This window comes from Protopterus annectens, chromosome 4.part0 (assembly GCF_019279795.1).
Source record: "Protopterus annectens isolate FY-2018-M chromosome 4.part0, PAN1.0, whole genome shotgun sequence".
Lineage (NCBI taxonomy): Eukaryota > Metazoa > Chordata > Ceratodontiformes > Protopteridae > Protopterus > Protopterus annectens.
In genome coordinates this window covers 619,974,122-619,990,745 of record NC_056733.1, presented here as the reverse complement: position 1 = coordinate 619,990,745, position 16,624 = coordinate 619,974,122, and the positions used below count along the sequence as shown (strand labels likewise).

The window sequence follows — 16,624 nt, the reverse complement described above, 5'->3', positions numbered from 1 at the left end:
AAACAGTTAAAGCAACAGTATATTAGTTATGGTTAAACACAAAAGAGGTGTCTTTATAAATCTATGTAAAAGCTACACAGTTATTACAAGGAAACATGCCAAAAGTGTGCACTGTATTATCAGGGGCTAACACTAGAAATAATCTTTCTCTATTCTCAACAAACATACTGAGTGATTTTGTGCGTTTAAGTAAAAACAGTAGGCAACCCCTAATCTGTCAAACTTCTTGACTATTAGTTAAAATATCCCAATTATTGCAACTATTTCTAATGGACTGTGAACCCCTACAGATAGGTATAGGAAAGCTAGTCTGTGTTAGAAGCAACATAATGTGCTTGGATTTTTGGGTATGCATTAGTGAATTTAGTGTCAACCCTATCTGTGTTTATGTTAGTATGGTTTGTTAAAACTTCTATGCTGTTAGCTGCAAAGGTGTGCAATGGTAAGGTTATAATGTGAAGAAGCAATAGAGGGAGTATTAGCAGTCTCCACAGAATAGGTGGTATTTACATTATTTCTAGGAACAAATCCATGACAAATAGGAAGGAATTTGGTGTGTCTAAGTGATAAAATTTCTGAGAACAGAGAATTCAGTAAAGCTTTAGGATAATTTTGTAGTAATAAAAAATTAGTAAATATTTCACTTTCCTTAATAAAAACATCACTAATGATAAACTTTAAAGATATAAAAATGGATAAAGATATCTATATATATATTTAGAGATAAAGATAGGGGAATGAGGTGCCAGTTCACTCTGCAGTTCATGTAGAACACAGCCAGGGATATTGTCAGGTCCCATAGAAGCTGTACTCTTGCCCTTGGAAAGTGCTGTTTTAACCTGTACAGCATTAATACTGGCAAACTACTGGTATTGTGCGACTGGTCCGGGGGGGGGGTTATAGTTGGCACTGAATCGGTCAGCCAGAATATTGGCAATATCTGTTTCCTCGTTATAGGAAGTACCACAGCGGGTAGCTCAGAGCAAATCTGGGTATTACTGTGGAGATTCTTTATATAATTATAGGTCTGGAGGATGAGAGGGAGTGGATCATTATGTGTAGGGGAGGAGCTCAGATTTCGCATCCTAGAGCTTTAGTATGCGGCCAAGTAGGATACAATCCTCAGATCCGAACCCACAGTTTGAACAAATGAAGACAACAACTTCAGACTAATTAGCCAGTGGAATACAAATATATACATATCACTCTATGAAATGATGCTTTAAGATACTTCCAAAGCCTTATAGGTTCATAGGTTCATACTAGGCTATCTGCCCGAGGGCATTTACAAGCCTAGCCCATCGTTTTGTGGCTTACGCCACCACTTTAGTATGGGGAACTATGCCCATTATTTTGCTGTGCCTCTGTCGAGCAGTGACACTGAGGTAATCCCTGGGGTATATCTGCGATTTCACATCCATTGGTCAAGATTTCTCTTGAACAAGGCCAGCGAGGTGCTCTGCCTCACATGTACCGGGATTTTGTTCCACAGCATAGGGAGTCTTTGGGTGATGAATCTATCCCTCCAGCACGTCCTATTAATAGCCGTGTCAAGGTTTAAGTCTCCCGCCCTTGTGGCTCTGATGGATCTAGATTTTTTGAGGTGAAGCATATTCATCAAATCTGGGTTTGACATGGCCTTGTATGTTAGGCAAAGGTCACCTCTGAGCAAGCGGTGGCGACTGAATAGAGCTGGAGTTCTTTCAGTCTGGCAGCATAGGACAGATTTTGAGACCCTTTATCCTTTTGGTGAGGAACTTTTGTGGCCTCTCCAGCTGCTGCAAGTGTCGGGTCAGATACATTCCGAATGGGGCATTGTACTCAATCATTGGTCTGATGAGTGATGAGTAAAGGGAGACTATGACCTCCCTTGATCTAGATGAGAATCCCTTCATGATAAGGTGGGCAATGTAGAAGGTCTTCCTAACTACTTTAGCTACATGGGTGTCGAATGACAGACTACTATCAACCTGGGTCCCCAGGTCCCTGATAACTTCTTCTGTGCTCAGTGGATTGCCACCTATTTGGTAGCTAGGGGTAACCTTGTTTTTCCCGAAGGGTATGACTATGCATTTTTTGGCATTTAACTTTAGGCCGTGGCTCTGGCACCAGTTATCCGTTTCTGTGAGACCCTTCTGAAGGATATCTGTGTCAGATGTGTTTTCTACTATGGCGCCCAGTTTGCAGTCATCTGCAAACTTTGTCAGCTCATAACCCTCCTGTGTTTGCTTGTACTTGGGAAAAGTAGATGCCAAACAAGAGTGGGCCCAGGACTGAGCCCTGTGGGACACCAGTTGTGACAGGCTTTGAGTCTGACATGGCGCCAGCAACTCTGACCCTGTGGGTTCTGTCACTCAGCCAGTTTGCAACCCATCTTGTGATGTATGGGTTGACATTTAAGCTGATGAGTTTTTCAATGATACCCGAGTGGGGTATTGTATCGAAGGCCTTAGCCAGATCGAGGTAGGCTGTATGGACTGCCTTTCCCTCATCAATGGCTTTGGTGACTGTTTCGAAAAAGTCAACCAAGTTTAAAAGGCATGATCTGCCTTTGACAAAGCCAAACTGGGTTGGATCCAAAGTCTGCAAATTCCCTATGTCTTTATTTATGAGGTCCATTATGATCCTCTCCATGGCTTTGCAGATAAGGCTTGTCAAGCTAATGGGCCGGTAATTTCCAGGATCGGTGGAGGCACCGCCTTTGTGAAGTGGTACCACAGTTGCAGTGCGCCACTCCCTGGGTACGTATCCAGAGGTAAGACTTTGATTAAACAGCTGTCGCTAACTCATTATTGAAGCCCTTTTGTTGCAAAGTACCTTAAGTGAAAACAAACCAAGCCTATAATAACATATCAGAAGGATCTAAATAGAACTCAGAACTTGTCAAGACATACATTATAAAGAACCTCAATAAATCCAAATCACTATTTTGATATTTGAAAAAAAATGTGATGCTACAGGGCTGGTAGGAGAATTATTTCTGACATCTCGGATGTGTTCATGCATTGTCATCCTAACCTAACATATGGTTTTACCAATGTAAAACTTAACACAGAGGCAAAGTAACCCATAAATTACCATTTTTTGATAACAATTAAATACTCCTGGAACTTTGAACAGCTTCCTATTAATGACGTGTAGTTCCCTGATCCATGTAACAAGTAGTGCATCCCTTGCACTGAGAATCCAAAACCTCACTACCCAAACATGTGTACAACTCTACTTGCTATACTAGGTGAATTTCTACATGAAATATTCAAATTCTTATATATTACATCCACTGTAATACACCAACAAATGAGTATAACGAGTCACAAAATATATATATATTTTCAATATACACACAAATATATATGTGAAAGTCTAATGCTGTAAGAAATTATTCTCTACTAGAACTTGGAATGTATGAACTATAAATGAAGGTAGCCCTTGATGCACTTAAAGATGAAATGAGAAAACTAACTTGAAATGACATATCTTAATGCTATAAACTCCATATTGTATGTATACAGATAGACACGCACCACCACCACATCCATCCAGGGCACTTGTTGCCACTGTTTGTGTACACCACGGAAAAACAAACGGCACCCCTCGATTGTATACAGCACCCCTCGATTGTAAACAGCACCCCTCGATTGTAAACAGCACCCCTCGATTGTAAACACCTTGTAGGGCCACCATTTAAATTCTGTTAATGGAAGGATCAAAGACAGTGTTTTTATTGTGTGCTTGCACTGTTCCTACTGTCTTTTCAGGTAACAATGGAACTTCAAGTGCATCCCTGCCAGAGAAATCTAAGAATGCAAGCTGGCATACGCCCAGTGCCCTCTGAAATGCCTGGGTTTATACAACTTGCCTTCTGACTGAAGTTCAAGAAAAATTAACTCAGCTGCAGGAAAGCTATGGAAAGAAGTTCTTGACTCGGTGTACAAAAAACTCTGAAGGTTTCTATCATTCATGGTGAAAAATCCAACTTGGAAAGTTTCAGAGAAAAGTAACAGCTGCAGATAATGGCAGATTACTTATTCTACACATCTCCCAAGAAGGCTGACTGGATGAGGCATTCATTTAGTTAAAGAGTAAATAGGAATGGTCATCTGGGTCTTAATGAGGGCACAGCTTGGTGCTAAACATCTGGAACACTCTTTGGGCATGGTGGAAAGCATTGTTAAAGGAAGTGAATTAGAAATGCATGCCCTGCCCCAAACTTAAATGGGGTCCTTGAGTATGCAAATATGCATATTTTAGATATAGGGTCACCAAGACAGCTTGTGGGTAAAGCAGTTGTAGCACGGCTTGACGAGTAGCATCTTAAATTTAACCTATATTGTATTTTACCTGGCTGAACTTCAAGCCATCTTTTTTGGGACTACAAAAAATCTGGAGGAAAGTCCTCATCCTAGTTCCTGCAAAAAACATTCTGAATGGCCCCTGATCAAAACAGCTGTGCCAACAGTAGATATGCCAATTTATCTTCCTCTTGAGGAGAGCAAAGAATTACAAGAAAGAGTTAACTATTTTGTAGATGGATTATATAATTTCCCTTATTCGTAGGTCTGCTGTTAATTGAAGCCAATTTGCTTTGAAGTTGGAAAGCCTCGCACCTTAGGAGAAGGAAAAGTTGCAAGGAAAATGGAGGGTGAGAGAAGTGGGTGGAAGTTTTAAAAGTCAGCACCACGCACTGATGTCCTGAGAGAGGGGGTCTTTTCTCAACTCCATCTACACTGCTGTCTGCCTTTGCCACTGCCATTTCTTCCCAAGGCCATCTTCTACACAAAAGGCCCCCTCTGCTTAAAATGAACTCCCTTGAGGAGTTTCCTATAACAGGGGTCAAGGATTATTGGAAAAGTTCCTACTTTGCTTGAGAACTAGAAGTGTTAAATGACTGCCCATTGTACTCCATCAGTATGATGCTTTCAAGTTCAATGAAGAATTTTATGAGGAATGTGTCCAGTAACTGCTACAAGATATTCAAGTTCTTGCAGGATGCCTCCATCCTGCAAAATTTGCCCAGTTCTTTTGACAGCAAGTATCAGACTCAAACTAAGCAGATTCACAAGTGACCTCAACTACCTAGAAAACTAAGAGCAGTGCAGTTATCAATCTCCAGAAATTCAAATCATCTTAAAAGTCACACAGACTGCCTTGGAGAATTTTCCCTCATCACATTTAGCCTCTCTCACAAAGATATCCTATAGAGGGAAGTTGAATGAGAATGTCTCCTCATCAATATCACAGTCAAAGGGAGACACCTTTGTGTAGCAGGCCTGGTCTTCTTCATCCATCTCAGAGTACACTAAGTCAAGATGGAGTCTCTTTCTCGGTACTGTGGAGAAGCAGATCCCAATGTTGAAAGTTCAACTGCCTAAGGACTGATCCTATGCAAGGAAACAGAGCCACTTGCAAACCTATAGTAATTTTGGGTGGCACAGGCTAAGACTGATGTCTGCAGGATAGATGCCCAGAACACAGAAACTTTTCCATTCATGAAGTACAACTGCACTATTAGAGCTCAACATATACAGTGCAATGAAATAGTATTTGCCCCCTTCCTGATTCCTTATTTTTTTGCAGGTTTGTCGCACTTAAATGTTTCAGATTATCAAACAAATGTAAATATTAGACAAAGATAACCCAAGTAAACATAAAATGCAGTTTTTGAGTGATGATTTTAAGGAAAAAAATATATACAAACCTAGATGGCCCTATGTGAAAAAGTAACTGGTTGTGCCACCCTTGGCAGCAACAACTGCAATCAAGCATTTGTGAAAACTGGCAAGGAGTCTTTCACATCACCGTTGTGGAATTTTGGCCCACTCTTCTTTGCAGAATTGATTTAATTCAGCCATACTGGATGGTTTCCAAGCATGACCCGCCTTTTTAAGGTCATGCTACAACAACACAATTGGATTCAAGTCCGGACAGACTACACCACTCCAAAAACCTTCATTTTGGGTTTTTTAAGCCTTTCAGAGGTGGACTTGCTGGTGTGTTTTGGATCATTGTCCTGCTGCAGAACCCAAGTGTGATTCAGCTTGAGGTCACGAACTGATGGTCAGACATTCTCCCTCGGGATTGTTTTGGTAGAGAGCAGAATTTATGGTTCCATCTATCACAGCAAGTCGTCCAGGTCCAGAAGCAACAAAGCAGCCCCAGACTATCAAACTACCACGACCATGCTGGACTGTTGGCATGATGTTCTTTTCTGAAATGCTGTTACTTTTACACCAGATGTAATGGGGCGCACATCTCCCAAAAAGTTAAACCCTTGTTTCGTCAGGCCACAGAATATTTTTCCCAAAAGTCTTGGGGATCATCAAGATGTCTTTTGGCAAAAGTGGGACGAGCCTTTATGCTCTTTTGGGCAGCAGTGGTTTTCACCTTGGAACTCTGCCATGCATGCAATTTTTGTCCAGTCTCTTTCTTATGGTTGAGTCATGAACACTAACCTTAACTGAGGCAAGTGAGGCCTGAAGTTCTTTAGATGTTGTTCTGGGTTCTTTTGTGACTTCTTGGATGAGTCGTCGCTGTGCTCTTGGGGTAATTTTTGCAGGCTGGCCACTCCTGGGAAGGTTCACCACTGTTCCATGCTTTCTCCAATTGTGGATAATGGCTCTCACCGTGGTTCACTTGAGTTCCAAAGCTTTAGAAATAGCTTTGTAACCTTTTCCAGACTGACAGATGTCAATTACTTCGTTTCTCATCTGTTCTGGAATTTCTGTAGATCGCGGCATGATGGCTTCCTTTTTGGGATCTTCTGGCCTACTTCACTTTGACAGGTTCTACTTAAGTGATCCCTTGATTCAAAAGGTCTGGCAGTAATCAGGCCTGGGTGTGGCTAGTGAAATTAAACTCAGCTTTCCCAAAAATGTGATTAATCACAGTTACTTCATGATTTAACAAAGGGGGCAATTACTTTTTCACACAGGGCCATGTAAGTTTGGATAGTTTTTTCCTTAATAAATAAAATCACTTAAAAACTGCATTTTGTGTTTACTTGGGTTATCTTGGTCAAATATTTGTCTAATATTTAAATTTGCTTGATGATCTGAAACATTTAAGTGTGACAAATATGCACAAAAATAAGAAATCTGGAAGGGGCAAATAGTTTTTCATTGCACTGTAACTAGATCTTCAGGAAGAGTTAGCAATGCAGTAGTATTCTTAACTTAAGAGAACCATAGACTTGACAACTACCTGACTGACTTGACCACCAGCTTTTCCTGAGACATTATGCACCTTCGAAAAATACAGATATGCACATTTCAAATTTAAAACTAAATACCGATTAACACAACCCAATATATAAAAAAAAAAACTAAAAATGGTATGAAATGCTCATTTACTATTCATCAGCCAATATCCTTGGCTGACTAGGAATTTCGCCACATGCTGGGAATATACAGAAACTCTGGAAATTAAATTGAAAGGCAGAGATCTACATGTAGATAATTTTTCATCTCTTACCTGGAAGCCTAATCTATTTTTCCCCAAGACAACAGATTAACTAAAAAATGCTCTCTTAAAATGCAGTGCTTCCTTAAAAAAAATAAATTCTAGTGCACAGCACATTTAAACAAAATTTTTTTGCATTACAATTTTGAGAAGACTTGCAAATCTTTTATACAAAAGAAAGCTTCTTTAAACAATCACAACCTCATATTACCGTTTCAAACCTCAATATCTACCTGCAGAAATGCATATGTCTGTTCTATGAATAAACAGACACTGGTCCAACAAACATACACTAGTCCTACTGTTTCAATGCAGTCTCCTGAGCCAAAGTTAAAAAAAAAATACCTGAAATACTTGCTTGGAAACATCATATAAATATAATCAGAGAGTGTAGTAAGACACGAGTCAAAATGGAAGGCACTAAAGGACAGCTTAAACACATTCCAGGAGTGCTAAGCTCATTCTCCACTGAAACTACTTAATACAACACTGTCGCAGGTGCTGAAGATGCATTCATTCTGAAATACTGAGGTCTGCAATGAGAATATCCAAGTTTTAGAAAATGACTCCATTCAGAAACACATTTCAGGGAGTCCTCTGAATCTTAATTTTCCTTTGCATCCATGTCTGCAATGCAATACCATGGTTAAGATCAGAAACCTGATCATGGTCCTCTGTTTTATGATTAACTACTACAGAACTCTTCAGAAGAAATGCAAGAACTGAAGATAAAGATGTTGCAAGAAAGCTGCCTCTTACGAGAAGGCACACAGTATTATGAAGAGTAAAAGGAAAACCAACATTACAAACTGCTAAACAAAAGCTTCTCAAAGATGGATGAATCGTTACACTTCATTGCATATTGGTCTTGTTCCTTATTTTTTTTAAATTGTGTAATGTTATCTGGATTCCAGTTTCACAAGTTATTTCGCCCTGTGATAATGCAAACTGAATTTGTACAATGTGACCCACTACCATTTTGTTTTTTATTTTTAATAGAATCCCTGATCCTCAGTGCTGATTATTAAGGTCTGTGTATTAACCCCATGACAAAGTACTTCTCTTACATAAGAGCTGAATGACTTAAATGATCTTACATTCTAAAAATAAACAGGCAAGACTACACTAATGAATAATAATGCATAAACAAATTTAAACATTTAATTTCTCACTTCAATTCCTTTCATATCATTAAGCATAAATAAGTGCTGGATGCAACAAAGCAGGTAGTTAAGATAACCAAGAGACAAGACAAAGAAACTGCCTGCTCCCTAAGAACATAATGTTGCAGGAACAACAGTGCCCCTTAAACAGAACAGGAACAAAAGCAAAAAAAAAGTTTAAAAAGAAATGCAAAGGAACCAGCAAAACAGATTCACTGCTGAAGTGATTAACTGAAACCAGCTTAACTTGTCCCCCCAACACTGCACATTTCAGTCTGTTTTCAAATTACAGATACAACGGAACAGGACTTAAAAACCCTCAAGAGGTAACAAGCAAGCAAGTTATTTTTGTACAAAAGTGATCAAAGCAGGAAATATCACTGGAGATAACAGCCTGCAAAATAAATTCCCGCCCCCAAAACGCAGTCAACCAGCTTACAGGTCAGAGAATAAAATTAAGTTATGCACTCATCACAACTAGGCATAGGTGTTGTCCATTTTCATTCTTCCTCAACACATGGGTTCGGATCAGATCCTCAGATATGACTGGAATGCATACCCCACAATTCAGATTTAACTCTCAAGCTCCTCCCTCTACCCACAATGCTGTAGTCCATCCCCATTAACTCAGTTTGTTGCCATAACATCCATATAGCTAGACAGAGAAAGGAATAGCCAACAGAAAAAGGAAGGGTTGAAACCTGGAACTGTAAGTTCCAAAACACAGTCCAACAGGTTTCTCCAGAAGACTAATGGATGGGAGGGAACTTAAGATTGAAAATGGACAACACATATGCCTAATTATGGTGAGTACATTACTGAAATCTGATGCACTTTTCATTCTTCCTCAACACATGGGACACGGTCCCCAGCTGCACTGATCTTGGGTGGCCTTCATGGGCCAGACACAGATGGGTCAAAACAAAAAGCTTCCAAAAATACCAATTCTTCTGGAGAGGAGTTTTCGAAAGACCAACCATCGTTATGTCTGAGGATCGCTAATATGTCTCAGAAGGAGACATCCTGTGATGATATGGGGGACTCTTTTCCTTCATTGAAATCAGTATCCTCTGTGACAGACTCCAATGGGGGAGTCTGTGTATCTCCGCTTGCATATTTTCTTTCGATGCATCTCCTCTGTGGGATGTTCAGGGGAGGTATCGAAAGAGACGGGAAGTTCTTCTCCAGTAACTGCTTGGAAAATTGTTGGAAACTGCTGTCCCTGTGGAATAGGCCTGATCGACTCAAAGCTTGGAGCCAATAAGGGAAGTGGGGCAGGATCTGAAGAATGACAAGGTGGTTCTCTAGAAGAAAAAGCCCTTTCCACAATCTGGAAGACAGATGGACCAGGAGAAGCCACAAACACCTGAACTGGAGCCAATGCTCCCAGCACAGGCAGATCACTACTCTTGGAGCCATGCCTCAAGGATGAAACCGGACCTTAACTGTCCAGGGCTGAGGCTCTGACAGGCAAAGACAGATCTGAGAATGGAGTCAATCCTGCCCTCACAGATCCAACACTGACTTCAGCTCTGGTACCCATTCCGATCTGTGGGTACTGAAGCAGAGCTACTCAGGGATACCGTCGGAATCAAAGAAAAAATAATCTTCAGATCTGACTTCTCAGGGATTTCGGATCCTGGGACTCAAACAATTGGACAGACTGAAGGAGAGAGAATAGTTTGAGACATCATAGAAAGGCTCACAGATCCAATAGGGGATGGAGCCAGTATAACTTCATCTGGATGTGAGCTCCGAGAAATTTTTGCATCATTCTATGCACCTCCACTTCTGATAAACTTCTGGAGGACCTTGACGATATAGTGGACTGTGGCCTTGAATGTTTTTTAGGGGTTTGTAATAATGAATATCGCAACGTAGCAGAAATAGGTTTAATCACATACTCTAGTGTATGAATTCTTTGAGAGGTGTAAGCTTTGGATCCGAGGACCTAGGATCCGAGGGAGGTGCCACTGGACTGGCAGATATGATTTTACTGGCTTCAAGAATTTTGGATCAGAGGATTTCAGATCCAAAGATCTGGTCTTTGGAGCCAATGTCCAATCAAAATTTATTGGCTCTCAACTGGTGATTTCAACAAAGTCCTGGACTTGGGCAAGGAGCATTTTCTGTTCTCCGATACAGCAGACTTGGTAAATACAGAGAAGGTTTGAACCCCAGAAGATGGAGTGGAAGAAGCAGGAAGAAGTCCTTTTAATATCAACTTGCTGCGTCAGTCAGAGTCCTTGGGTTGAAGGTTTAAAAGGCAATAAATATCCAAGTGGACAGTTCCGAGCCAATATATGCACTTCTTGTGGGCATCCAAATTCAGCATTTTATGCCCACAGGAAGTGCATTTTTTGAAACCCGTAGTTAGTACCAGCAGTACAACAGCAAAGGACAATACGATAATGCAGTAAAGTACCACCCAAAAGGGCACTGTAAGAAAAGGGATTTTTTTTTTTAAGACACTAAAGGAATAATTTTCAATGATGGCAATTTAAAAAGCATACCCTGATTAAAGGGTAAGGTAACACCAACTACGGTAAGTAGAGTACTATTTGAAAATAATAGCAAGTCCTAACACCTGCAATAACTAAGAGGGAGGATAGAGATCAAAAGTAATGCTCAAAAAAAAAACAAAATTTTTTTAAAGAAAAAAGATGAACACAATAAATCTGATCTGAACCCATGTGTTGAGGAAGAACGAAAAGGACATTATCAGATACTAAATATAATTCACACCCTCTTCAAAGAGGCACAATAAAAATGGAAACATGAATATTGATGATGGAACTGGAAACAAATGTTTTAGAAAAATAAATACTGAACTTCCACTGATAACTAAAGCTTAAAATTTACAAAGAAACTGAACTGCCAGGAACTACCAAAACTGCAATACAAAACTTAATAGGAAACAGTTAACAACTGAATTTTATTTTATTTTTAAACTATTCAATGACTTACAAGAATGCTTCCTCTTTTTTTCTCTCACTGCTGCAAGGTGAATAAGATCTGGGTAAGTCTGTGCAACAATTAACTTAACCAAATGAATGAACTTTGAAAGGATAAAGAAAGCCATTGCTCTGTTAAAGGGGAGGGACACTTACTAAAACACAACACATATATAGTAAAAAAAGAGCCAACTCTTACAGTGCTAATCGCACTGTTTACTGCTTCACTCCTTCTGCTATGCTAGCTGTGGGGGCTGTGTTGTCTTATTCAAGCCTACAGCACTTGAAAAGGGGTCCAGACACAGACAGCATCATCTGTTACAGACTAACTTGACTGCAGTACTGACTTTTTTTTTTTTAACACCAATCTCCATGCAACTGCTGCCCAACCTGCTAGTAAACAGGAATGAAACAGCACATTAACAGACTGCCATATATTAATTTAAATCTTTAAAACTGAAGCTCTGAGAAAGGAATACTTGAAAGCCATAATAAAACTAGTTGCTGCAATTCAACAGACTCAAACATAGGTTAATAGGTTGGTAACTAGGCTATCTGCCCGAAGGAATTTATAAGCCTAGCCAGAATGTGTTGGCTTTCGCTGCCCCCTTAGATTAGTTCCCTGTACCTCTGTCCAGCAGAGTCACTGAAGTGATCCCCGAGGTAAACTGTTTCCCATTCAATCGTCAAGGTTTCTTTTGAAGAGTGTTAGCGAGGAGCTCTGCCCAATGTAGCTTGGGATCTTGTTCCAAAGCATGAGAAGTCTCTGGGACAGGAATCTATCCCTCCAGCATGTCCTATTTATTGTTGTGGTGAGGGTTTAGATCCCTAGAGCGTGTGGCTCGAGGGGATAAGGTTTTCTTTAAGTGGAGCATGTCCATCAATTCTGGGTTGGACATGGCCTTGTATATCAGGCGGAGATCACCTCTGAGTAGGCAGTATGCAACAGAGTACAACTGGAGTTTCTTCAGTTGAGCTGCATAGGGCATCTGTTTGAGGCCAGTGATCCTCTTGGTGAAGTACTTCTGTGGTCTTTTCCAGCTGTTGCAGGTGTCTTGTAAGGTACATCCCAAATGGGGCGTTGTACTCTATGATGGGTCTGATGAGTGTTAAGTAGAGGGGCACAATGACCTCTTGATCTGGATGCAAACCTTTTTGTGATTAGGTGGGCCACATAGGATTTTCTAACCACTTTGGCAATGTGATTATCAAAGGAGAGATTACCATCTACTTCATAGGTAGGTACTAGGCTATTGGCCCTAGGGCCTATATAAGCCTAGCCAAAAATGTACCCTGGCTTTCACCACCCAAGAAAATTATTTTCCTGTGCCCTGTCGAGCAGAGCCACAGAAGTGATCCCTGGGGTGAATTTCCTATTTCCCATCCAATCAAGATTTTTCTTGAGTGCTAATGAGCTCTGTTTGACATAGACATGTAATCTGTTCCAAAGTATGGGAAGTCTCTGGGACAGGTATCTATCCCTCCAGCATGTTCCGTTTATTGTGGTGACAAGATTCAGGTCCCTAGAGCTTGTGTAGCTTGGAGGGATTGGGATTTCTTTAAGTGGAGCATGTCCAACAGCTCTGGGTTTGACATAGCTTTGTATGTTAGGCAGAGATCGCCTCTGAGTAGGCAATATGAGACGGAGTAAAGCTGGAGTTTTTTGAGATGGTCTGCGTGTTTGAGGCCAGTAATCCTCTTTGTGAAGAATTTCTGTGGCCTTTCCAGTTGTTGTAGATGTCTTGTGAGGTACATACCAAAAGGGGTGTTGTACTCTATTATGGGTCTAATGAGTGATGAGTAGAGGGGAACAATGACCTCTTTTTCTGGAGGAGAAACCTTTAGTGATGAGGTGAGCCACGTAGAAAGATTTCCTGACTACTGTGGTGATGTGATCAAAGGAGAGACAACTGTCCACCTGTGTCCCAAGGTCTCATCACATTTTCGGCGTTAAGTAGACTACCAACTATGTGGTAAGTTCATGGGTACAGAGTTTTTACCAAAAGGGATGACAATACACTTTTTGGCATTGAGCTTCAGGCCATGGCTTTGACACCAGGCATCTGTCTCAGTGAGGCCCTTTTGTAGGATGTCCACATCGTTATGAGTTTCGATTATGGCTCCTAGTTTGCAGTCATCTGCAAACTTTGTTAGCCAAAGACCTTCTGTGTTAGCCTGTACTTCAGAGAAGTAGATACCAAACAGGATACTTGTCACTGGTCTGAAGTCGGATTTGGAGTCCGCTACTTTCACAGTGTGGGTTCTGTCCGTGAACCAGTTGGCAACCCATCTTGTGACATAGGGATTTATACCTAGTTTAGTGAGCTTATCTATAATTCCAGAGTGGGGGATGGTGTTGAAAGCCTTGGCGAGATCTAGATAAGCTGTGTGAACCACCTTACCCTCATCTATGGCTTTGGTGACTGCTTCTAAGAAATCAATCAGGTTTAGGAGACATGATCTGCCTTTTAGAAATCCTAACTGGGTAGGGTCCAGAGTTTGGAGATTACCAATGTCTTTGTTTATAAGTTCCATGATGACACGTTCCATGGCCTTGCAGTCCAGGCTCATCACGCTAATGGGGCGGTAGTTCCCGGGGTCTGTCAAGGCTCCCCCTTTGTGGAGTGGGATAACTACTGCAGTGCGCCATTAACCGTACCTGCACATTAATACTGTTTTGTACATTTTTAAAAGAAACCCAAGCATAAAAACTGCAACATGCTTCCAATATTTTCACAATTTAGAGTGAAACAGCTCATACTAACATTCCAATTTGCCCACAGTTATATATAAAAAAAAAAAAAACTAGAAAACAATTGTATATACTTTTGCAATACTTTAATTTCAGCTTATGCTCCATCCACAAATGCAAAACTGCACAACACAAAACTTGTACATACTTTGCTGTAGACACGAAATCATTAAGTTCACCACCACCCTCTTCCAAAGCTTCCAGGGTTCTTGCCTCTCCAGTAGACTGAAGACCAATGACCACACACTAGAAAAAAAAAAAAAGTTCAAGAACTTAATAAAAAAAAAAATCATAATCAAAAAAAGAAACAAGCAGGTTCACAACAATGTCTACAGCCTCTAAGGCATGTTGTAAATAAAAACAGAGCAGTCACTGACTGTCTAAAGGTTGCTTGAAAATCACCCTGACCAAAGTAGTAAACAATGTAGCCATTTCACATACAAGACAGAACAGCTAATCCCTTACTAGAAAGAGAAAGGTTTCGAACATTATGGAAGAATGAAGAGACTCTAGGGAAAAAAAATCACAGTACAGAGATAAAGAGAACCCACTACACCCACTGAGCACAATGCCCTCAAATATCTGCTTTCAAAATAGGGATGATACATAAATGCTACTTTTCTGAAGACAAGTACTTACTATTATGACAGATCTAGAACAGCAGATCTAGCCACCTCAACAGCAGGAATAATAGCACCAGAATTTACATAGCTTGGTATCTGAAGCGTTCCTCACATAACTGTGTAAAATAAATGGGAAAAAGGGGTTGTGGATGGACAGACGCAGCTGTGACTGCCATTAAGACAAGTGCCACGAAATATTTCACATCCAACTGAGCTACCACCAACTCAATCAGATGGGGTCTCGACTTAACATCTCATCAGGATAACATGACACTCAGGAGTGCAGCACCCTGCTTCTGCTGCACTGCAGTGTCAGCAATTCATTTAATTGGTGTGAAATGATGCTACAAGGTTGGTAAGACCCAACCTTATACTAGCTTGCACAAAAAAAACGAACAGTTTGCAAAATGTCCACAGCTTCAAGGAAAAAAAGGTCCAATAAGAAAAAGCTAAAAGCCCATTTCACAAAAGAAATACTTTGTGACTATTTCAGGGATACATGCTAACTAAATTCTCCCTCTTATCTACTTGTTAGGATACTAAAACTAAATTATCTTACATTAATATCACACACGTCTCTACAAACAATACTTTTAGTTTATTTATTTTAGTTGTGTTTGTTAAATGGGGTAGAGCACTGATCTCTGTGGACTTTTTTACACGCAGCAGAGTAGTGCTGTCTGGCTGTGACTTGATCAGAGTCACACAGTTAAGAAATGAAGACTGTGGGAATCAATCCCTGGACCACTGGAAACGGCTCCTTAATCCACAGCAACAGCCGCCAAAACTACAGTTTTGTACCTACCATAAATGTAGATGTCCGACAGATATGCAACTGCAGTCCTGACATATGGGTTGTCCTGCCTCAGGCAGCCCTTCGGTCGGCCAGATTCCAAAGTCTGGGTCCGGCGTCGGCCGATGTCACTTCCTTCCCGACGTCAGAGCGGCTGGAGTATAAAGGCATCAGCCGACGCCATTTTCTTCAGTGTTTCTTGCCCCAGATGCCAGGTGCCCTCCAAGGAAGGCTAAATTTTGTGAATGGATAAACAGATAAAACCAGACATGCACAACAGTAATAAACAGATACACCATAATATATATCCCCAGCTGATAGGTAAGGGGAGAAAGGACCCAAAAGGGGAAAAACAGAGGGGTAGGAAAGAGGGAAAACCTGACTGCAGTTGCATATCTATCGGACATCTACATTTATGGTAGGTACAAAACTGTACTATGTCCTTCAAGAATGCAACTGCAGTCCTGACATATGGGTTGAATACCATAGCCAAGCTGGGGGTGGTAGGACTAAGCAAGAGATGGTGTAGCTAGAAGGCCCTGCAGGACTGCCGAAGCAAAGCCTGCTCGGGATCTGGAGTATAATGGCAGGTTGTAGTGTTTGGTAAATGTATGCACGGAGCTCCATGTAGCAACCTCTAGAATATCTTTTGTAGCGACTCCTCTTAGAAAAGCTGTGGATGTGGCCATAGCTCTGGTGGAGTGTGGTCTAATATTAGCTGGCACACTTTTTCCGTGAAACGAACAACAGAATCTGATGCAGTGTCCAATCCATTTTGAGATAGTTTGTTTGGTGACTGCTTTACCTTGCACTCCAGCAGCATAGGCTACAAACAGTTGGTCAGACTTCCTGGTGGACTTTGTTCTGTCCAAGTAGTAGCG

At 40.8% G+C, this 16,624-nt stretch overlaps 1 protein-coding gene across 1 annotated transcript in view; it reads right to left on the bottom strand.

Annotated features, from left to right (window-relative positions):
• SBNO1 (strawberry notch homolog 1) overlaps positions 1 to 16,624 on the bottom strand; it is a gene marked incomplete in the record, with an annotated part of 3,303,179 nt that overhangs the window by 1,800,943 nt on the left and 1,485,612 nt on the right. The window contains 1 exon segment of the mRNA XM_044068578.1: positions 14,476 to 14,573. Coding sequence (XP_043924513.1) covers positions 14,476 to 14,573 — 98 coding nt within the window.